The sequence below is a fragment of the Saccopteryx bilineata genome, chromosome 3 (assembly GCF_036850765.1).
Source record: "Saccopteryx bilineata isolate mSacBil1 chromosome 3, mSacBil1_pri_phased_curated, whole genome shotgun sequence".
In the NCBI taxonomy this organism is placed as follows: Eukaryota; Metazoa; Chordata; class Mammalia; order Chiroptera; family Emballonuridae; genus Saccopteryx; species Saccopteryx bilineata.
Window position 1 is genome coordinate 12,551,732 of NC_089492.1, and position 25,174 is coordinate 12,576,905.

Consider the following 25,174-nt stretch of genomic DNA (forward strand, 5'->3'; position numbering starts at 1 on the left):
TTTTTTATATTCTGTAGGCAATGCCTTTATACTTTTAGCACTATAAATACAATTAAGTATATACTTTCAATTGCCTTATTTGAGTAACTATAATGTTTTGCTTTTATGATTGGCTCTCACTATAAAAGCTATACAAGAAATGCAAACACAGGCTTTTTCTGGTTATTGCTTCTTTTTATGTCATTGTGACCACCACCACCTCTATAATCACCTACTTCTAATTACTGCTTCTAGTCAATAACATAATTATGAAATAAGGAACAGAAGCAAAGCCAAAAACAACCCTTCCCAATTAACTAGAGCCCTGTCTACAAGGAACAGTAGTCTAGATGGAAAAATATATTACAACATAATGAAAACCCAGAATGTGGATCTTCCTAAGAAAATGTCTTAAGTTCATAAGGCTGGTAATATGCTGGCCTATCCAATGATTAATTTTCAAAAACAATTTTAACCTAAAAGATTTAGGTAAAACAATGACTCCTTTTATAAAATAAGGTGATAGGTAATAGGGTGATATGAGTAATCATAATTTTATTTTTGTCTATGTTCATTAAACTTTTTGAATGCCTTATATGTCAGTGGTAAAACTAGAATATTATCTCCAAATCACCCAGAAACAGAACTATTCACTCAGCTAAATGCTTAACACTTGCAAATTTGAAAGTTCAGTCACTCAAGAGGACCCCAAACGTCCATGGCCTTGTCATTTTTAACTGGATGGCTGTGCTTTGTTCCTCGTTAACTCTGAAGTAACTGTTACAAGTGAAGACTGCGTCCTGCCTGCGTGGAGACTAAGCTGAGATAAAAAGGAACCGGGTTTACAAAGTGAGTATTCTTAGCCAGAATATGAGTTCCGGACACATGAAAGAGCAGATCATCATTCAGGCAACTCACTATATCACTTCTTTTTTCTTGCTATTATGAGTTCAGAAACAGACAAAGTAGGGTGGGTACAACGGCCCCAGAAGGTCCCAACTTCTTCCCTCCATGACCGATTCACCTCTGCCTTTACAAACAGAAGAGGCCAGGGCCGGGAGAGGGCAAGCTCTGGCTTCAGAGGGCGAGACTGTCCAAGGGAAGCTGAGAACGTCATTAGCAGAAAAGACAAAAGCTGACAGGCTGTTTCAGAAAAGACATGCAACCTCATTGTGGTATTAAGGAGAGAAGAGAAGAGAAGAGAAGAGAAGAGAAGAGAAGAGAAGAGAAGAGAAGAGAAGAGAAGAGAAGAGAAGAGAGGAGAGGAGGGGAGGGGAGGGGAGGGGAGGGGAGGGGAGGGGAGGGGAGGGGAGGGGAGGGGAGGGGAGGGGAGGGGAGGGGAGGGGAGGGGAGGGGAGGGGAGGGGAGGGGAGGGGAGGGGAGGGGAGGGCAGGGGAGGGGAGGGGAGGGGAGGGCAGGGGAGGGGAGGGCAGGGGAGGGGAGGGCAGGGGAGGGGAGGGCAGGGGAGGGGGACAGAACAGAGAAGGAAAATCATGTAATATTATTTACCTTCAATAAAATAACTAAAATTTTCTGAACTAAATGTTATTTCAATGTTATCTGACTGCTGCAAATACCACTGGACGGACACAATGAATATTCCACAAAGTATAAGAGTGAAGGGCAGAAACTTTGGAACAAGACTATTTAGGTTCAAATCTCAACTCTTCCGCTTACTAATTCTGTGACCCTAGGAAAGTACTCAATTTTGCCAAGCCCATTTGCTCCTGTATGCAGCCGAGATAACAACAGTCCCTACTCACAGGATGCCTATTAGGACCAAAGGAGATAGCGTATGTGACAAAGCACAGTCCCTACACACATCGAAGGTGTGGAACAGACTCAGCTACAGGTATCATTGGGACCATCGTCTGCATCACTTTACTTTGGCACAGTGCAGCCAACATCCAATTACCTGCCAGGCCATAATAACTGAAGTCTTTCTGTCTTGTGGCTCCATAAAGCCACAGGAAGAAAATCAATACATAGAGAAAAATCGAGAAGCCTTTGACAAGGTTTCTTACCTACTGGACCCTTGAGCAATTGAAACTGTACCCCCTTCTTCCAAATGGTCCTCACTCATTTTTAGCAAGAATCTGATCAAACGTTCAATCCTTATCTTTATTATATGTGGCTTAAGTGTTTGTCACAGATAGCTTATTGGTTGCTTGTGTAACTGTACTAGCCAATGAGGTGAAGTTGCACAGCATTCAAATAGTCCCGCCTTCTGGCATGCTACCTCACAAATTGAGGTTAAAGATTGGGGCAATTATTATGCTGTTAAGAAATCTTAACACCAGAAGGGGTCTTTGCAATGGTACAAGACTAGAGGTTCTCCAATTGAAAAATAATGTCATAATAGCTAAGTCTTTGGCTCCTCTAAAGGTGAAATACATGTCATTCCAAGAATTGATTTGGCTCCATCTCAAACAGGGTTGCCGTTTCAATTGAGACGTAGACAATTTCCTGTAAAACTTGCCTTTGCTATGACCATCAATAAGTCTCAGGGCCAAACGCTTAAGCGTGTTGGCATTTTTTTACCTGAGCCTGCATTTGGACACGGTCAACTTTATGTTGCCTGTTCAAGAGTTCGTGAAAGAACGAACGTAAAATTAAAAATAATTGATGGTCCTCTGCAAGGCGAGCTTAAAAATGATGGAAAGATCTACACGAGAAATGTTGTGTACAAAGAGATCTTTGACATGTGAATTAACATTTTTTTAATTTAAATCATCTTTATTTATTGAGCTAGCGGTGGCTCTTAAGAAATGTACCGCCAGTGGTTTCCTTCATTGCACTCTACTTTAAGCAATTAAGCAAGTAGAAGGGGGAAACCCCATGGGGCAGTAAGTAAAGGGGCGTCCTCGCCGCCTGCCCTGGGTAATTCAGTTTGAATTAGCAGACACCTTTGCACAAATCATTTTAATTACAATTTATAATATCTAGAACAGCAGTCATTTCGTATGACCGCCGGGCTTTCTAGTATATACATATACATCTTCCACAGAAGAGCATTAAGGAAACCTCTGAAGTCCATCCATGAACAGGCCCTGGCAGAGAGGCACAGAGAGAAAGGACACAACTCTGAGGGACAGTAACAGTTTAGGGAAAGGGCCATTCCTCAAATTCACATCACTTAAAGGGCTTAGAAAATTCAATTGCTCAAGGTTAATGTTAATAACAATTCCGGTAAATCAGGTCAGTACCTTCTGATTAAGAAAGCAGTAAAGTACATAATGAATTTAAAACTCTGAAAAATAGGCTCTGGTTTTCTGAAAAATCTCCTAATGTAACCAATTTCACTTTCCAATTCAATCAAATATGCTATTACTAGAAAATCAACAATTTAAAGAAAAAACATGCTAGTAAGAGTCCAACTGCCTAGACACCATATCCTGTAACACAGGCATCAGGAACCTTTTTGGCTGAGAGAGCATCAACACCACACATTTTAAAATGTAATTCCGTGAGAGCCACACAACAACCCATGTACTTTTCGCATTATCCAATAAAAATTTGGTGTTGTCCCGAGGACAGCTGTGATTGGCTCCAGCCACCCGCAACCATGAACATGAGCAGTAGGAAATGATGGATTTTAACACATGAGAATGTTTTATATTTTTAACGTTATTTTTTTTTTATTAAAAATTTGTCTGTGAGCCAGATAAAGCCATCAAAAGAGCCACATCTGGCTCACGAGCCATAGGTTCCCAACCCCTGCTGTAACATAGCACAGGTAAAAGCAATCATTTCACAGCTAGACAATGAGCAGGGACAATGCCCTGGTTACAGGAACATGCAGCAGAACAGAACACATCCACAGCCCTCAAGCTCTTGGGAGCAAGAACACCCTTCACCAATAACTGAATTATACAGTGACAAGATAACTACAGTGCCAAGGGAGAAAAATCACACCTAAGTGATCACTACCACCTATTTTAACAAAGCTTATTCGTTCTACTTTGAGATGAAGTTGGGCTACCTAAAAGGTCACCAGAGAGTGTACCTAATCTTGTAAGGCTATGAGGAAAAGGGAGTTTTCCTGCTTTGAAGATAGAACTTTCCCTGGTGTTCTTCTGCACTTTAATTTCTCCCAACAAAACAGTCAACTCAAATGCAAAGCAAATGACTAAAATAATAATAAAGCTGACACTTACCAAGCAGTTAAGTGTCAAGTACTGCTCTACATAATTTGTATCATCTCATTTCATCCCTACAGTAATGCCTTTTATAGATGAGAAATCTAAGACAAACAGAGGTTAGAGAACTTGGCCCGAGGTCACAAAACTAGTAAGTGATGGAGCTGGAATAAGAACAGGTATTCAGTATGCAAAGCCCTGCACTGACCTGCCTCTATGACAGTGTGGGTGCAAGATACAGAGCACACAAATCAAATCCTTTCAGCACAACTAGAATATCTTAGTTCAACTCGCTTTCTTTTTCACCTGAGCTACTGAAATCATCTCACTGGCCACCTGAGGGAGCTCCTTCCTACAGCATCCTCAGGATGGCCATGAGGGTCATCTTTCTAAAACTGACCTTACCACTTTCCCCCTCTCCTTTACATGATAAAGCCCTAACTCCCTGGAAAAGAATCACCCTTAGGCACTAACAGTCAGTTAATGAGTTAATAACATGTACATATCTTTCTTCCCAGGTAGATTATAAACAACTTGAAAAAAACCTTTATTAATATTTGTATGGGTATGCAACATAATTAAAAGACAAGATAACCTGGACTTGTTATCTTTGAATATATGTATCCTGATTTATTGATGTCGCCCCATTAAAAAAAAAATTAAAGTAAAGTAAATAAATAAATAAAAAGGAAGCTGATAAAAAAAAACATGTATCAAAAAAAAATATTTGTAGTTCTAACAAACATGTTTGATGAATTACTGATTACACTAAACTCAACCCTAAAACCTTAAGACTTCCTCACTCATCCCCTTATTCCCTCTTCACATCACAGGCCTCGGTTCCAAGTTCTGACACTTCCATGTGCTGATAGCACATGTGCTAATAGCTGGCTATCATTTATAATAGCTATTGAATAGACACTATGGTAAAAGCATATATCATCCTATTTAATTCCAACAATCTTATGGAGTGGGTATTTTTATCCCTAGCTCACAGATAAGACATTAGGAGTCCAGAGAAGTTACCTAACTTTAAGCAAGTTACAGAACTAAGGCTGGATGATCCTAATACCTTGAAACTGAGTGTTAACATTGGCTCTATCTCCTCAAAGTATTTTTTTTTTCTTAATTTTTTTTTTATTTATTTTTCCAAAGCTGGAAACGGGGAGGCAGTCAGACAGACTCCCGCATGCGCCCGACCCGGATCCACCTGGCATGCCCATCAGGGGGCGATGCTCCGCCCCTCTGGGGCGTCGCTCTGTTGCATCCAGAGCCATTCTAGCGCCTGAGGCAGAGGCCACAGAGCCATCCCCAGCGCCCCGGCCATCTCTGCTCCAATGGAGCCCCGGCTGTGGGAGGGGAAGAGAGAGACAGAGAGGAAGGAGAGGGGGAGGGGTGGAGAAACAGATGGGTGCCTCTCCCGTGTGCCCTGGCCGGGAATCGAACCCGGGACTCCTGCACGCCAGGCCGACGCTCTACCGCTGAGCCAACCGGCCAGGGCCTCCTACAAGTCTTTTAACTACTGTTACAGGCTAATTACCTTCAAATGTCCCTAAATACCAAGTGTTTTGCTACTCTCTGGGTCCTTGGACAACACATTAGTGTGGTGTCACATTAAATATGCTCTTCTAATAAGGTCTTGCTGAACTACTCCAGTGGGGGCATCATCACAGGTATTCTCTCTGTAGGGAATTTCTCATGTCATCTACTGCCTGCTCATAGAAGTCCAATGCACTTGCATAACCAATGGTTCTCAGGCTATGGTCACCGAGAACCTTTTATGAGGTCCATAGAATCAAAATTATTTTCATAATAAGTGTAAGAGATGTAACAGACCATGTGGTACACAAAGCTGAAAACATTTGCTATCTAATCCCTTACCGAAAAACTGTGCCGGCCTGACAAGGCGGTGGCGCAGTGGATAGAGCATAGGACTGGGATGCAGAAGGACCCAGGTTCGAGACCCTGAGGTCACCAGCTTGAGCGCGGGCTCATCTGGCTTGAGCAAAAAGCTCACCAGCTTGGACCCAAGGTCGCTGGCTCGAGCAAGGGGTTACTCGGTCTACTGAAGGCCCGTGGTCAAGGTACATATGAGAAAGCAATCAATGAACAACTAAGGTGTCGCAACGAAAAATTGATGATTGATGCTTCTCATCTCTCTGCGTTCCTGTCTGTCTGTCCCTATCTATCCCTCTCTCTGACTCTCTCTGTGTCCCTGTAAAAATAAATAAATAAATAAATAAATAAATAAGAAAAAAAAGAAAAACTGTGCCAATATCTACTTTAGAGCATGAACCTTTCAAAAACAATGCTTACAGTTCTTTTCAGATTACATAGAGCATGTTGTATTTTGCATTAAAATATACTGCAAAAAATAAGAAACTCTATAGTGAAAACACTAAGAAGCCTTCAAAGCAAATCCTGAAAATAAACAGATACACTCCTACAGACAGATTACGTTCCACCTCTTCCCTCTTATGGTTTAAGATTTTATTATCACTTTTATCCAGAGCTACCTACCGAAGTCAAATATCCACAACTACACTATAAACCAGGCTAGGCAGGGGTAAGACCTTTAGAGGCTACCCACTAAAGATAATGGGTGACCTCTGCTACCAGCTATGAATGAATAACTGGTATGGAACTAGATTTCCAGCCATGAACGGCTAGAAAGCCGAACAGAATATACGGAACAAATGCTTTCAGACAGTGGGACAATAGGCAGAACTATGACTCCTGAAAAAGAGAAACAAGTGAGCTAAGCCCTGCTATGGCCCTCTTCCCTGCAGAAGGGAGGAGGAAGCCAGGAGAGCACAGAAGCCTTGAAGGACTGAGGAGCCAGAGAGGAGTTCAGGAAGGCTGAGGCAGCAGGGTTTTGTAAGACAGAGCCCTGGGAGAGAGCTATGCAGAGAAAGCAGAATCAAGGGGATCCTCTTGGGCCTGATGCTGAAGCCCAAACTGCTGAGGAACACTGCTGGGAGATGTGAAGTGAACAACTCCCAGAATTCACACAGTACTGGGAGAAACTCAGATTCCAACCTGGGAGACATTCACATTCCAACCAGCCGAGCAGAGCTCTCCCAGAACCTTCAGGGCAGTCAACAGAGACTCCAGAAAGGCCAAGCTTTGTAACAAGGCTAAATGATCCCTAAAGCAAAACGACAGGCTGCCCACCCTTACAAGAAGCCTGGAAAGGAACTGCGTATCCACAAATAACTGCCTGCCAAAACAAAGTTCAAAACTCTTTAAAGGAAGACAACAAAATCCAAACGCTCAACAACATAATATATACAGTGTCCGTGTTAAGCAGCAGCAGTGGAGATGACAGAATTAGCAGACAAGGATATTAAAATAGCTATATAAATATGCTCCACATGTTGAAGACTACAAAAGAAAACATGAACATAATGAAGAAATGCAAGATAGAAGATTCCATTGCATTATGTCTTCTACAGCTGAAAAATCTACCATCTGAAGTTAAAAATTCACTGCATAGACTCAACAGCAGATTAGACACTACAGAAAACAAGACTAGTGAAACTGAAGACACTGCAACGGAAACTATTCAAAGTAAGAAAGAAAAAAGACTGGTAAAAAAAGAACAACTGAGCCTCACTGACTTATGGGACATAATGAAGCAGTACAACAAACATGTAATTCGAGTCCCAGGAGGAGAGGAGGAAGGAATGAACAGAAAAATTATTTGAAGAAACAGTAGCAGAAAATTTCCCAAATTTGATCAGAACTATAAGCCCACAAATCCATAAACTCCAAGAACATCAGACAGAATAAACAAAGAAAATCACACGAAGGCACATGGCAATAAAATTAGAAAAACCAATGATCTTAAAAAGAAAATAAACATAATGTTGTTCCTCTGCCTCCATATATAAGATAAAAACAAGTTTAATCCAAAAAAAGCAAATAACATCTTTTTTAGATATTCTAATTCAAAAATCTGGGTCAAGTGAAAGCTGAACTTGTCACCTTTGTAGAGGCCTTCTCTTGGCAGTAGTACCCCTCGCATAAGCTTAGTTTGCCTATAAGGTAATCAGTACGAACAAAATATAGTTAAATTACTGGAAAACAAATTTATTGAATGAATTTCTATACTATAAAGTTCACTAATGCCACTGCTTTTAATTGTATGTTCCTTGAGGTCAGGAACCTCCATGTTTCAGCCCACAAATTTCTAGTGCAGTGTCTAGTCGCAAATAACTGTTTGAACACACATGAATGAGTCAGTCTCATTTCATCCTCAGTACTTCGCTGTATGATATAGAACAAGATGAAAAAAAACAGTTGCCCAGAGGGATTAATTGTCCCAAGGACACACATCAGGTGAACGGTATATCGCATTCCTAGAGTAATGCTGCCACACAAGTACCCTCAAAGCAGACACAAAAGAAATTATTTTAAATATTACTTACTCTGAGTTTCCACAAGATCCAAAGCAACACTAGAAGCTGTGTCCATGCCAGAGTTGATGCAGTTTTGGAAGTTTTTTAAGGAAGAGAGAGCAGATTCTATACCACTGAAGGATATAAAACCAGTTGAACCTGAGTTTGAACTGGAACGCCCAGGCATCTTGAAGTTATTACCTAAGTTTTCAAACACAATGAAACAAAATTTATGAGTCTGAATAGAAAAATAAAACTGCTGTCAATATCCTTATGAATGTATCCATATCCCACAAGGGCCACACTATTATGCACATTCTATATCCCTTGAGAGGATACTGAAGTATTGTGCCATCATCTGGGCCATCAAACACAATACACTCAATATACGGGAAGGTGACTATCTTCACTTTTTAAAGGAGAAAGAATAATCTCTTTGAACATGTTCTTAAAAAGCACAGTTCTTAAAAACTTAAAACAACTGAGTTACAGGCCTGACCTGTGGTGGCGCAGTGGATAAAGCGTCGACCTGGAAATGCCGAGGTTGCCGGTTTGAAACCCTGGGCTTGCCTGGTCAAGGCACATATGGGAGTTGATGCTTCCAGCTCCTCCCCCCCTTCTCACTCTCTGTCTCTCCCTCTCCTCTCTAAAATGAATAAATAAGTAAAAATTAAAAATAAAAAAAAAACAACTGGGTTACAAAAGGTAGACTACTCATTTGATGCATTTTTTCTAAACAATAGCAATATAATGGTTTTAAAATCTGTAATTTTTAAGTTATCTAACATATATGCAGATTGCATACTGAAAAATCAAAAATATATATTCCTGAAAGCTCCTGTGGGTTCTAACAGATTTACAGATTTGGTGAGATCGCATTCTGTTTCAGTAAAGTGGAATTTCTCTATAAACTCTTATTTTCTGACAGCTCATCGCTATAATAGTTTCAGTTATTACTTTCATATTAAATGCTCCTTAATCTATATCTTCAGCCACCAGTTCTTTCAGCTTTGGACCGCTTATGTACAGCTGTCTACAAAAAGACATCTTTGCTTAATTCCAAAACCACCTGAAATTCAATCCACTGAAATCAACTAGAAAAGCAGAGAGAAAATTCACACAGGCTTAGAAGAAGGGGGAGGCTGTCTGGTAGCAGAATAAAGGGTATTTGCTTAGAATCCTACATGAATTCTGGCTCTGCTACTTTACTACTGGGTGACTGGGGCAGATTGCTTAAAGCTTTCTGAACCTAAGGTTTATCATCTTGAAAATGAGAAGGGCTATCACAATGTGGTCTAGCACACAATACACTTAATTAGCATGAGAACCTGTCCTCATGCCTTTCCTTCCTTACCTAGGAAATGACATTTCCATCTTCTCTATTGTTACCACCTTTATCTCTCACATCTGACTACAGTATTTTTTTTATTATTGGTCTTTTTAATTAGATTCATTCATTCATTCAATAGGTAGTGAGTGATTGCCTTACTGGGTCAATTATTAAAAATTATAAAAGACACAAGGTATTCAAAGGGAAGGGCACAGAGAAGATGTCTAAGATTCTTGTTTCTAGTTTTGAGATGTTAATCTACTACAAAAAATATCCCCAATAAAACTCATCAATTCAAATCACTTAGTTAACAAATATTTAGTATATACTTCGAGTAGAGGGTTATTAACCCCCGAGAAAAAAGAAAGTTACCAAGAAGAGCTCCTGGTGGCTAACAGGGCTTAAATTTAAAAACAACCAAGCAGCTATTTCGAAACAGAAGCCTCTCACGCAAATTGTGCTTCAAGGAGAAGCCTGCAGTTTAAGCTGCATGCCTCCAGCACTGAACTTCCTACCTGCCCTGTGTTCCTGCCAGCTAAGCCAGCCCTCATGGAGTTCCTAGAATTGTATTTCAACCAATAGGACTGAGATTTTCCCTGTCCGATTGAAGCCATGCAACTATATCTTCATTAACATCTTTACCAATCAATCAGAGCAGCTCCATTCTCACCAATCAGTGCTTTTCGGACCAAACTGTGAATCTGAAACCCTCATTTGCCTGAGAATGAACCAATCAGGGCCAGGGGTGGGGACTTCTCCCAATGCAAGTCAGCTCCCTTCTGGCTGAGAGAGCACTACTTTTCACTCAAGACTAGGGCTGCTTTCCCCAGCTAGAGCCAAAACACCAGACACTTTGCTGAAGCAGACCTGAGCAGAGTAGGCAGAGTGCAACAGACTGAGCCAGAGCAGAGCTATCTGGTCAGAGAGGGAACCCACCCCCGGGTCAACTCGGCCCATAGCTGCCTCCCAGCCATGCTGCTCCCCAGCCATGCTACTTCATGAGCTGTAACACCACTGAGCTGTCCCACAGCCATACTCGTCTCACAGTTTTGCTGTCTCACAATTGCGCTGTTTGCACTACTTAAGTTTCCTTCCTCACTGTACCCAAATTGGGAATTTCTGTCTGCATTGAATTGGCGCCAAAACCCATGGGTGGACAGGGTCTTAAATACAGAATACAGACTCAATCCAGAGGCACTGGGGCGGTCAAAAGGACTGTTATCTCTTTTTTAAAAATTTATCTTAAAAATCAAGATCTGAGGCCCTGGCCAGTTCGTTCAATGGTAGAGCGTTGGCCTGGCGTGCAGGAGTCCTGGGTTCGATTCCTGGCCAGGGCACACAGGAGAAGCGCCCATCTGTTTCTCCACCCCTCCCCTCTCCTTCCTCTCTGTCTCTCTCTTCCCCTCCCGCAGCCAAGGCTCCATTGGAGCAAAGTTGGCCCGGGCGCTGAGGATGGCTCCATGCCCTCTGCCTCAGGCGCTAGAATGGCTCTGGTGGCAACAGAGCGATGCCCCAGATGGGCAGAGCATCGCCCCCTGGTGGGCATGCCGGGTGGATCCCTGTCGGGTGCATGCAGGAGTCTGTCTGACTGCCTCCCTGTTTCCAACTTCAGAAAAATACCAAAAAAAAATCAAGACCTGAAGCAAATAGGGTAAAATGTTACAAATGTTAAAATCCAAATGATGAAAAAATTCTTGTTATGTCATTTTCTATAACTTTCTAAGGTGTTAATATTTTATACCAAAAGAGAGAGAAAACATGACTATGAATAACCAATGATGATTTCTGAATATTTGCATTTTGGTGAAAGAGGGTGTTATTGATATTTACAACCTCACTTTATTACACAAACATGTTGAGACAGCTTATACAATATAAATACAAGCACATGCAATAAGATAGGAAAACATAAATTCATAAAATTCAGAATAAAAAACAGATTAAAAGGAAAATCAAGTACATAAGAAAATTATAATGCAATCATAGAAGCTTATGGATTCTACAGTGTTATACTTGTAATACAGATTTGGCTAAAAGCACCTTGACAATCATACAAATGGCTAATAAATATATGAAAATATACAGAACTTCACCAACTATTAGTGAAATACAAATCAAACCCACAATGAGATAGCTCAGTTGATTAGAGTGTCATCCTGATATGCAAAGGTTGCAGGTTGGATCTTAGGTCAGGGCACATACAAGAATCAACCAATGGGCCCTGGCCGGTTGGCTCAGTGGTAGAGCATCGGCCTGGCATGCAGGAGTCCCGGGTTCGATTCCCGGTCAGGGCACACAGGAGAAGCGCCCATCTGCTTCTCCACCCCTCCCTTCTCCTTCCTCTCTGTCTCTCTCTTCCCCTCCCGCAGCCAAGGCTCTATTGGAGCAAAGTTGGCCCAGGCGCTGAGGATGGCTTCATGCCCTCTGCCTCAGGCGCTAGAATGGCTCTGGATGCAACAGAGCCATGCCCCAGATGGGCAGAGCATCGCCCCCTGGTGAGCATGCCGGGTGGATCCTGGTCGAGTGCATGCAGGAGTCTGTCTGACTGCCTCCCTGTCTTTTTTTTTTTTTTTTTTTTTTTATTTATTTTTCACAGAGACAGAGAGTGAGTCAGAGAGAGGGATAGACAGGGACAGACAGACAGGAACGGAGAGAAATGAGAAGCATCAATCATTAGTTTTCCACTGTGCGTTGCAACACCTTAGTTGTGCATGGATTGCTTTCTCATATGTGCCTTGACCGTGGGCCTTCAGCAGACCGAGTAGCCCCTTGCTGGAGCCAGCGACCTTGGGTTCAAGCTGGTGGGCTTTTTCCTCAAACCAGATGAGCCCGCACTCAAGCTGGCGACCTCGGGGTCTCGAACCCGGGTCCTCTGCATCCCAGTCCGACGCTCTATCCACTGCGCCACCGCCTGGTCAGGCACCTCCCTGTTTCCAACTTCAGAAAATACAAAAAAAAAGAGAATCAACCAATGGCCTGACCAGGTGGTGGTGCAACAGATAGAGCATTGACCTGGGATGCTGAAGACCCAGGTTCAAAACCTCGAGGTCACATCCAGCTTGAGCACAGGCTCACCAGCTTGAGTGTGAGGTTGCCAGCTTGAGCTGGCTTGGCTGTACCCCACCCCACCCCTGTCAAGGCACTTATGACAAAGCAATCTATGAACAACTATGAGTACCACAACTACATGTTGATACTTCTCATCTCTCTTTTTGTCTGTCTCTCTCTCCGCGTTTCTCTGAAGGAGGGAAGGAAGGGAGGGGGGAGGGAGGGAAGGAGGGAGGGAGGGAGGGAGGGAGGGAGGGAGGGAGGGAGGAAAAAAAATAAGTATCAGAGAGGCTGTGAAGCAAAAGGAACCCTCATTCACTCACTGCTGGTGGGAATATAAATTGATACAAGCACTATGGAAAACAGTGTGGAGGTAACTCTAAATTAAGCACAGAGTTACCATATGACCCAGAAAGCTCTCATCTGGATATGCACCCCAGAATTTTGCAAACATTTATTTGTAAAGACATACGTACCCCCATGTTCATGGCGGCATTATTCATAGTGGTCAAGATATAGAAACTACTGAACTGTCCCTCGATAGATGACTGGACAAAGAAAATGTGGTATATATATATATACAATGGACTACTACTCAATCATAAGAAAAGATGAAATACTGCGATTTGTGTCAACATGGATGGAATCTGAGAACATCATGCTAAGTGAAGTAAGTCACAAACAGTCAAGAACCATATGATTCACTCATATGTGTCATATAAAACTGAAAGTAACAAGTGAACAAATAAGACAAACAAAAACTCAGACACAGTATGGTGGACATCAGAGGCAACTGGGGGTGGGGGGAGAACAGGGCACAGTGGGTCAAATATATGATGACAGAAGACGACTTTGGGAGGCGAATGCACAACACACAGATGATATATTACAGAACTGTACACTTGAAACCTATATAATTCTATTAACCAATGTAACTCCAATGAACTGAATAACTTTTTTAACAGTGGGAGTTACAAGATTCCCTTTCTCTAGAAAGAAAAAGTACACCAGGAATTCAGGAAAATAAGGCTGTCCATGGCGATCAAGGCAGCATGGGTCATTTTATGAGATAATAAAGGATCATACTGAAAAATACCTTCAATAATACCCTTACAATAAATGCAAGTGTAAGCTTGCCTCTTAGATTATTCCTCAGGGTAACTAAGGACAGACACTTGAGGCAGATACAGCTCGGCTTGGTGCCCACCAAATCCACTTCCTCTTCAACCTGATCATACAGCTTGACTACAGTCTGCAGCCTTCCTTGCAATTAGGTGTGGCCATATGACTGAATTCAAGGTAGTAATACATGAGCCATTTGTAGGCCCAGTCCACAAAAACCATATGCTTTCTTCATACTCCTTCCCAATTTGATAGCTTCAAACAGGCAAGCAGTGACCTTAGAAGCTATGTAGTGAAGACAGAGAGTATCACTAAGTAGAAGCCTAGCATCGATCCTACATCACTATTTGTAGGAAAACTGCTCACTAATCAGGCTCAATGCATGAAAGAAACAAAAACTTCAATTGTGTAAAGCCACTTAGATGCTGGGGGTTCAACTGTTAGAACACCAACTCTTACTTAAAAAATACAAATCTGCAAGGATCAAATGATATGGTTCAGTAATTCAGTTTTCTGGTTAGTGTGGATTCTTATAAAAGTCTAGATCAGAGCATCACTGTCCAAGGAAACTTTCAGCCATGACAAAAATGTTCTATAATCTGCATTGTCCAATATGGTAGTCACTAGGCACCTATGGCTTATTTACCATCTGAAATGTGATTAATGTAACTGAGGAGGTGAATTTTTAATTTTGTTTAATTTTAATCAATTTAACTTTAAACATCCACATGTGCCTAGTGGATGCTGCATTGGACAGCATGTTGTACAGACAAAATTATCAAAGTGTACTACATATATGAACCAGAGTGTAAAGCCACAGTATAAACAGGCCAGACTTCCTGGAATATCAATTTTACTTAAAGACAACATGAAACATGTGTTGTGGACCGGTAATGGCAAAAAGCCATTATAGATTCAAGGCTTGGCAGGGGGCTTAAGTTCTACCCCCTCCATCTCCATATTTGGCTTTGATGCTCTGTGTTTGCACCCACTCCACTTCCTTCCTTGGGTTGCAGGAAGCAATATACATACCCTTCCTCTGACTCTTTGTTTTCAGATGTTTGTAAAATTCACTAATGTATACTGTTTTTGCCTTGGGAGAGTTCCTGTCTTAGCCTTTGATGTGCAACTTTGTATCAGGGTCCTTGATATGCATAGGTCCATATAATAAAGCGAACTGAGGCTGTGAGGCACTCAGATGCTGCCAGGCAGTTTGAGGAGTCCTCCCGGTCCCATCAGTTTTGTTCTGACAAAGTGTGTTTCCTTAATTCTGCACCGTTATTTGGAAGCTGCGCTGGTCAGCGGCAAGTGGCGCCCGAACAGACGACTTGAGTACGAGGAAACTAAAACTGAAGGAAGGTGACGGAACTCCCCAAAGTGAAGTGCGCACAGTGAGTAAAGAAAGTTTTTGGGGAAAGTGTAGTTGGGAGTAAAAGAATATGGGACAGATAGGGTCAAAAGTAAGGGACCTTTTTGTAAAAATGTTTCCATATGAAGACAAATCATTGTCTGAAGAGTATCAGGGTAAGCCAGAAACAGAGGGATGTGAATATGAGGATAACTTGAAGTCTGAGGATGACAGGGGGGATGAAAAATCCGTGGCTATGGCTGCCTTAGCCGCGGGGCCTCCGCTGCCCTCAGCTCCTTCCTACATTCAACCCTCTGCTCCTCCATTCCCTTATCGGGCTGATTCCATAGTCTATAGCTCAAAATCTGGGAAATCTCCTCTCCAACAATCTATAGACCAGGCTCGAAATATAGGGGAAACAATAGATGGCTTTGCCTGTTTTCCTATTGTGGAAAGACAGGATGATACAGGGAGACTAGTGCGAGAACATGAACCTGTACCTTTTAAAACTCTGAAAGAGCTTAAACTTGCTTGTGCTCAGTATGGGCCTACTGCCCCTTTTACACTTGGTTTATTAGATACCATTAGTGCAAAGGCTCTTCCCCCAAATGACTGGAAGGCGATTGCTCGTGCTTGTCTCTCTGGGGGTGATTATTTGTTGTGGAAGTCAAACTTTCATGAAAAGGCTATAGAGCTGGATGAGAAAAATCAGCAAGAGGAGGTTGCTGTTACTGTAGATATGTTAACTGGAGAAGGACAGTATGCCCATATGGCAACTCAATTAGAATATCGACCAGCTATTTATGATATAATTAATCAGCTAGCCACACAGGCATGGAAATGCCTGCCTATTCCAGGGACCAAACCAGAAGAATTTGGTAAAATTAGGCAGGGTGCAGACGAGCGATTTCAAGACTTTGTCTCACGGCTAATTCAAGCAGTTGAAAGAATAGTAGGGGATAAAAATGTGGGAAAGGTTTTAATAAAACAACTAGCCTATGAAAATGCTAATTCTGCTTGTCAGGCTGCACTTCGGCCTCACCGCAAGAAGGGAGATATAGAGGATTATATTAGAATTTGCGCTGATGTTGGGCCTTCATACATGCAAGGTCTTGCCTTTACCACAGGTAATAAGGCAAGATTTCCAGGACAAAATTTTGATAAAGGACAGAACAAGCGAAGGAAGGAAGGTCAGGGAAGTACTTTTGCCCGTGGAAACTGTTTTCAATGCGGGGGTTCGGGGCATTTTGCTAAAAACTGCCCTGCTTTCCCCGGATATTGGTCTCGGCCTCTCCCTCAAGGACAGCCAGCCCTTAAGGCTCCGGACCTCTGCCCACTTTGTAGACATGGGAAACATTGGAAGAATAAGGGGAGGCCTAAATGTACTACCGCAGGGCAGGGAAACGGACAATGGGGCCCTCCCCGGCCCCATCAAACAATAGGGGCAATGTCAGTGTTCCCTCAGCAAATTTAGATTCCAGTAGGCCAAACATTGCCCAACTATCCCAGGCAACAACAGGCAGTACAGGACTGGACCTCAGTCCCACCTCCCAATTCGTATTGACTCCAGAGATGGGACCTCAAGCCATACCCACTGGAATTTTTGGGCCACTTCCCAGTAACACAGTAGGAATCTTGTTAGGCAAAAGTAGTTTAACTATGAGGGAATTCTTTGTTCTTCCTGGAGTGATAGACTCTGATTATACAGGGGAAATTAAAGTAATGGCTCACACTTTGAGGAATATAGTCACTATCTCCCCTGATATGAAAATTGCTCAATTAATCCTTTTACCTCTTTTAAGACAAGGCCAAACCCTGCTAAAGGGACCCCAAGAGAATCAAAAGATTTGGCTCCACTGATACTGCCTATTGGATTCAAAAAATAGGTCAGGAACGCCCTGAAATAGAACTAACAATACAAGGGCGTAAATTTAAAGGGCTTTTAGATACTGGGGCTGATGTATCTGTTATTGCAAAGCTACATTGGCCTCCTTCCTGGCCCACTCATGCAGCAGCCACAGAATTACAAGGTATAGGGCAGAGTAAATCCCCTCAACAAAGTTCTAGTTTTTTACAATGGGAAGATAAAGAAGGTCATTCTGGATTTTTTCAGCCTTCTGTGCTCCCTGGATTGCCAGTTAATTTGTGGGATAGAGATGTTTTGAAAAATATGGGGGCATTGCTTGTCAGTCCTAATAGTTTAGTTAGCACTCAAATGCTTGATCAGGGATTTTTGCCCACTAAGGGTCTAGGGAAAGAACAGCGAGGAATTCTCACCCCCATAGAAGTGGCACCCAATACCAGAAGGCATGGATTAGGATATCAAAATTTTGCATAGGGGCCTTGGTAGCTCCTGCTACCCCAATAATGCACTGTGCAGACCCAATTACTTGGAAATCAGATAATCCTGTATGGGTAGACCAATGGCCCCTTTCTCAGGAGAAACTTAGGGCAGCTGCTCAATTGGTACAGGAACAGCTACAGCTTGGGCACATTGAACCATCTAATAGTCCATGGAATACGCCTATATTTGTCATTAAAAGAAATCAGGAAACTGGAGGCTATTACAAGATTTGAGAGCAATAAATAAGACTATGGAAATTATGGGTCCTCTCCAGCTAGGACTTCCTTCTCCTACTGCCATTCCATGGAACTATCACCTTATAGTTGTTGATTTGAAGGATTGCTTTTTTACTATTCCTTTAAGCCCTCATGATTGCAAGCGTTTTGCATTCAGTGTTCCTTCACTTAATTTTCAGGCTCCCATAGAGCGATACCAGTGGAGAGTTTTGCCTCAAGGTATAGCTAATAGTCCTACCTTGTGCCAAAAATATGTTGCTCAAGCCATCTCTCCAGTACGAAGGCAACACCCTAAGGCATACATAATTCATTATATGGATGATATTCTTATTGCTCATCCAGATAAAGACACTGTGTTGACCATTTTGCAACAACTAGAATATTCTCTGAAAAAATCAGGACTTTATATAGCTCCTGAAAAGGTACAGCAATCTTTACCTTTTTCTTATTTAGGACAAATTATTGAGGGACAACAAATTCGCCCACAGAAAATAGAAATCAGGACAGATCATTTGCAAACTTTAAACGATTTCCAGAAACTGTTAGGAGACATTAATTGGCTTAGACCTTCCTTGAAATTAACTACTGGAGAACTGAAGCCACTTTTTGATATTCTTAGAGGCTCAGCTGAACCAGCTTCTCCTAGGCTACTTACACCTGCGGGACAACAAGCTTTAAAGCTTGTAGAAAAGGCCTTGCAGCAAGCGCAACTAAAACGCATAAATCCTGAGGAATCAATTGCCCTACTAATATGTCCCTCAAGTTACACTCCAACAGGACTATTGTGGCAAGCTTCAGGTCCTATTGAATGGATTCATTTAGCTGTTACTCCTAAGAAAGTTTTATCTCCATATTTTGATCTTGTTGCCTCCTTGATTATCAAGGGGCGTAGGCGACTCTTACAGCTTATAGGTTTTGAGCCACAGACTATTGTTGTTCCTTTTTCAAAGGATCAACAACAATGGCTCTGGGAAACTTCCATAAAATGGCAAATCGCTTTTGCAAATTTTACAGGCCAAATTGATTCTCACTACCCAGCTGATAAAATAGTTCAATTTTCATTAATTACTACCTTTATATTTCCTAAGACAATTGTTAATGAGCCCATTCCTGAAGCATCTACAATCTTTACTGACGGATCCAGCTCAGGAATAGCAGGCTTAATAATCAATGGACAGCTTTATACTGAAACAGTCACCTTAAAATCAGCCCAAAGAGTAGAATTATATGCCATTATCATGGCTTTTCAGCATTTGCCATACTCCTCCTTTAATTTATATACAGACAGCAGATATTTACTTATGGTTGTTTCCACTATAGAGACTGCTGTCTTAGGGACAACTGCTGATGAGGAACTATTTCAGCAGTTCCTCCTTCTTCAAAGACTTGTACGTCAACATACAGCTCCGTGTTTTATAGGACATATTCGAGCTCACTCCATGCTCCCTGGAGCTTTAGCGCAAGGGAATGCCCTTGTTGATCAAGCTACCCAAAAGAAAATTATTGGAGCAACCATGACAGATCAAGGAATTCAGTCTCATACTATCCATCACCAGAACGCTGCAGCCCTGCGTAAACAGTTTCAACTTTCTCGGGAAGCAGCACGGCAGATTGTTAAATCTTGTCCAAGGTGCCCTATATTACAATCTGTCCCTTCGTTTGGAATTAACCCTCGAGGACTCCTACCAGGGCAACTTTGGCAAATGGATGTTACTCATATACCTTCATTTGGCAAACAATCCTTTGTCCACGTTACAGTAGATACTTATTCTGGATTTATAGTAGCCTCTGCCAGAACAGGAGAGGCTGCTAAACATGTTATAGCTCACTGCTTGTATGCATTTTCTATTATTGGACTTCCTAAACTGATTAAAACTGACAATGCTCCTGCATATGTAGGAAAAGCATTTACTACATTTTGTCAGACTTTTGGACTTGACCTAAGGACGGGAATTCCTTACAATCCCCAGGGTCAAGGCATTGTAGAGCGTGCACATCAAACACTTAAAAACCAATTGGAAAAAATAATTATACCCTCAAACTCCTGCAAATCTTCTTTGTCATGCTCTTTTCACTTTAAATTTTTTGAATACTGATGTACAGGGTCATTCAGCAGCAGAGAGACTCTGGAACCCTGCAAGGAAAGCCTTCCCTGAAGTGCGATGGAGGGACCCACTCACAGGAATCTGGCAAGGGCCAGACCCTGTTCTCTTATGGGGCCGAGGATATGTGTGTGTTTTTTCTAGGTCTGCTGAAGCTCCTCGGTGGATCCCTGAACGACTGGTGAGACACCATAATTCTAGATGAGAGACTCACTTCACAAGAGCAATTGCATAAGAGTTACTATGCTCTTTTCCCTTTCTCAATTATTATCTAATTTTTTTTAATGTTTTAGATCATTTTATTTTCCTGATCCATTGCTTGAAAGGAGGGCGAAAGGGGGGCCTGATTTGGGTATTGCTGAATAGAAATCTCATACGGCCGTCTTGAGATTTTTCGAGAGAGATCTCTGTTTAGTATATATCCTTATTATGTTCCTATTAAGATAGCCCTACTTAAGATCAAGCAGGCCATAGTTCAATCTCTAAAACCCCGGGTTTCACTCTTGATTTGTGTGATTGTATGTGAAGTCTTTGTATAATGTCTAAGTGTTTTTGTTTATAAGGCCTGAATTAAGTCCTTACATGAAAAGTAATGATGATAATAGTTTTGGAAGTGCCGGCTGTAGTATTGAAAACAAAACGGGAATAATTTCATTTCCCTATATAAATATAATTTTGTTTGGAATAAGTAGAGCACGCTCATTTTGGATCCAAAAGACTTGCTGGTTTGGCCAGGCTGCTCCAGGCCACAAGTGAAAGGCTTGAAGCAGCATAGATTTACATAATAAAGGTGTAAAGATTTTTTTGCTGTAAAAGAATAATGAAGATCACAATGGGATTTTTCAGTTTTGATATGTACTCTCTAAAGTGCCTGTTAATTAATGTTAAGGGGGTGTTTTGATAAGTGTGGGAATGTTGTTTGGAGGTGCTTTTACTCTATTTTTGTTAAAAGTTAACAAAGTCAAAAATTTCTTGCAATAGAAGTCAAAATATTGTAAAGTGTGATTCAATTATAAATAATATAAAAAGAAAGGGGGGGGAGGAGTCATGTCCTGGAGCTCCTGCAGGTCTACCCTGTTACGCTTTTTACTTCAAACAGTTTATCTTGAATGCTGATGTACAAGAGATGCCCAAATTTTTGTCCTGCAAACTACTACCCTTTTTTTTACTTTTATTTGATTCCAGCTAATGACACTGTTTTGTTCTATTCTGAATAGCTCCAGATATATAGGCAGATAGGGACCCTCAAGCCCCTCAGCGAGATCTTCTGAGCATGGCTTTTAAGGTACCAAGAGGCCGAAAAAGCCCAAAGGAGATCAGGTAAAATACTAGCTCTTGGCATACGCCCTCAGAGGCTCCAACGCTCCAACTGGAACTTCATCAGGGCCCTGCTTCAATAGTGGAAAGGATGGTCATTTAAGCCATAGCCTGCCAGGCTTACATGCCTTTGCTGTGAGGAAGAAGGGACACACTGGAAGGTAGGCTTCCCCCTCACTCCTCTAAGGGAGGGTTCAGTCTCTTCCAGCCCTGCTCCATCCACCTGTGACCTAACCTTGCCCAGAATACTGGGATTTGCCACTGAAGGCTAAAAGGTGCCCAGGGCCGTCAGCCCCATCTACGACACTGTGGACGAGCCTGGGGTATTTCTTCCAAGTAGCTGGTAGACTGGTCTCATTTACACAAGGGTCATTTAACTAGGTCTTGCCTGAATATTCAGGTTTTTTATTCTTCCCTCGAAGATCTCTGTTGTGGGTATTGATAGTCCTGTTTTCTGCTGCTTTGATTAATATACAGTCTTTCTTTTATTCCTCCTGCCTCAATGCCCCACTCATAGTTTAGGCTAGGACCTACTCCTAATTCAGAGCTCCTTTTTTCCTTTTTTGCCAATCTACAAAATTACCTCTGCCACCCAGCTTAGTGTATCCCAAGGTTCTCCTCACCACTCCATGGCTGTAAAGTTCCAGTATAGGACCCCTGGGTTCATCTTTCCAGTTTAAAGAAAACGGAAGCTCCGTCTTCATGCGTGCTGCAGATGGCTTTTCCAGTCTACCTGGGTCATTGCCAGCTGGGAAGCAGCGGTCATTGGGACTTTGATGCTAGCTGCAGAGTGTGGAAGTGTGACAGCAATTCCAGTGCCATGTGGACTTCTCCTGAAAGTGGACTTTTCCTGGACTCCTGCTCCTGTGACAGTTTTTGATGGACTGAACTGGGGTTGGGTTGCATTTGCAGAGATTTGGAATGGTGTTGGTGCCAACTTGGACTTGGTGAACACTTTAAGGACATTACTCTTTTATAGATTCTTATTGTATTATTAGCTTAAAGAGTTTGCTTAAAGGCTTTAATTACTGTGATGTATTAGTATACTTGTTTTGGGTATCTGTTAGCATTGGCTATACTAATTTTGTGTTTATTCTGTATTTTCTCCGTCTGCCTCCAAATTAGAAAATCAGATGAGTGCAAATCTCCGCACACAAATTAAAAAGAAAAGGGGGATATGTTGTGGACCGGTAATGGCAAAAAGCCATTATAGATTCAAGGCTTGGCAGGGGGCTTAAGTTCTACCCCCTCCATCTCCATATTTGGCTTTGATGCTCTGTGTTTGCACCCACTCCACTTCCTTCCTTGGGTTGCAGGAAGCAATATACATACCCTTCCTCTGACTCTTTGTTTTCAGATGTTTGTAAAATTCACTAATGTATACTGTTTTTGCCTTGGGAGAGTTCCTGTCTTAGCCTTTGATGTGCAACTTTGTATCAGGGTCCTTGATATGCATAGGTCCATATAATAAAGCGAACTGAGGCTGTGAGGCACTCAGATGCTGCCAGGCAGTTTGAGGAGTCCTCCCGGTCCCAACGGTTTTGTTCTGACAAAGTGTGTTTCCTTAATTCCGCACCGTTATTTGGAAGCTGCGCTGGTCAGCGGCAAACATGTTTACACTAAAACAAACATTAGCTGCATTATGGAGGACAATATGGAAGCAATAAAGAGTAGAGGTGAAGCATGTATCCTCGGGAGCCAGACTACCGCAGTTCAAAGCCTGATTTTGCTTCCTAAGTAGCTGGAATGACTTTAAGCAAATTATTTAACCTCTCAATGCTTCATTCTTCCTTTCTGTGAAATAGGGATGACCCAGTGCCTACCCTCAAGGATTACTGCAAGGATTAAATGAGTTAACATATATAATAAAACATTCGGGTTAACTCCTAGCAAATAAATCTTTTAAAACAGCAACAAATATTACCATCAAATTCATCATCATAACACTACAAGGGACAATATAGGTAGTGCTTAAAAGAATGGACACTAGCCTGCCCAGACAGTGGTGCAGTGGATAGAGTGTCAGTCTGGGACACAGAGGGCCCAGGTTTGAAACCCGAGGTCGCCAGCTTGAGCACGGGCTCACCAGCTTGAGCGCAGGGTCACTGGCTTGAGCGTGGGATCATAGACATGACCCCATGGTCGCTGGCTTGAGTCCAAAGGTTGCTGGCTTGAGCAAGAGGTCACTCACACTGCTGTAGCCTCCCAGTCAAGGCACATATGAGAAAGCAATCAATGAATAGCTAGGGTGCTGCATCGAAGAACTGATGCTTCTCATCTCTCTCCCTTCTTGTCTCTCTGTCCCTATCTGTCTCTCTCGCAAAAAAATAAGAGAGAGAGAGAGAGAGAGAGAGCAAGAATGGACACTAGACGCAAAATCCTAGAAAGTACCTCCTGTACCTGCCACTTAAAATTGCACAGCCTTCCAGTCCACCTGAACCATTACCAGCTAGAAGCGGCGGTCACGGGGACTTGGACGTGAGCTGCAAAGTATAGAATGGTGACAACAATTCCAGTGTCTTGCGGACTTTTCCTGGATGTGGACTTTTCCTGGACTCCTGCTCCTTGTGACAGCTCCTAACAGACTGAACTGGGGTTGGGTTGCATTTCTCAGGGATTTGGCATGGTGTTGGGGCCAACTTGGACTTGGTGAACATGTCAAGAACACTACTCTTTTATGGATTCTTGCTGTATTGGCCAAGAGTTTGCTTAAAGGCTTTAATCACTGTAAAAAAAAAAAAATAGAAGACTAGATAAAGAAGATGTGGCACATATACACCACGGTATAATATTCAGCCATAAAAAATGATGACATCGGATCACCTACAACAAAATGGTGGGATCTTGATAACATTATGCGGAGTGAAATAAGTAAATCAGAAAAAAACAAGAACTGCAGGATTCCATACAATGGTGGGACATAAAAACGAGACTAAGAGACATGGACAAGAGTGTGGTGTTACGGGGGGCGGGGGGAGGGAAAGAGGGAGAAGTGGAGGGGGAGGGGAAGGGGTACAAAGAAAACTAGATAGAAGGTGACGGAGGACAATCTCTCTTTGGGTGATGGGTATGCAACATAATTGAATGACAAGATAACCTGGACATGTTTTCTTTGAATATATGTACCCTGATTTATTGATGTCACCCCATTAAAATAAAAATTTATTTATAAAAAAAGGAATTAATTAGATCTGTACCAGTAAACTTGGAGGGATTTCACTGTTGGGTAAGAAAAGCAAGAGGCAAAAAAAGTATATAACATGATACTTTAAAAAAAAAGATGTACAAAGGTTTTTAAACCCCTATTTGTATATATGTCTATTTAATTTATCATAGTTATAGGTATATGAACCTGAAGAAAGAGATACTGGTTATGCAGTAACGGGTAACAAGCAAACTAAGAACTGTAAAATTGCATGTTTGTGTTAACAGATACAAAAGATGAATAAAGGGATGATAACCAACATATTAATGGTGGTTATCTCAAAGTGGTAAAATTCCAGGTGATGTCTTACTATATTCTGTATATTTTTACTGTATTTTATTTTTGCACTTTTAACAAAAACGTGTTAGTTATCTAATCAGAAAAAAAGTAAACCTACTTTCATTGAATAAAAAGAAGGGAAAAAAACTGCACAGGTGGATAGAGCATCGGACTGGGATGTGGAGGACCCAGGTTCGAGACCCTGAGGTCGCCAGCTTGAGCGCGGGCTCATCTGGTTTGAGCAAAAACTCTCCAGCTTGGGCCCAAGGTTGCTGGCTCGAGCAAGGGGTTACTCGGTCTGCTGAAGGCCCACGGTCAAGGCACG

The 25,174-nt window shown here is 42.0% G+C and overlaps 1 protein-coding gene across 1 annotated transcript in view; it reads right to left on the reverse strand.

Moving 5' to 3' along the window:
* NSMCE2 (NSE2 (MMS21) homolog, SMC5-SMC6 complex SUMO ligase) overlaps positions 1 to 25,174 on the reverse strand; it is a 239,793-nt gene that overhangs the window by 211,870 nt on the left and 2,749 nt on the right. Inside the window, exon 2 of the mRNA XM_066265676.1 lies at positions 8,549 to 8,719. Coding sequence (XP_066121773.1) covers positions 8,549 to 8,705 — 157 coding nt within the window. The 5' untranslated portion in view covers positions 8,706 to 8,719. The remainder of the gene's footprint in view (positions 1 to 8,548; positions 8,720 to 25,174) is intronic.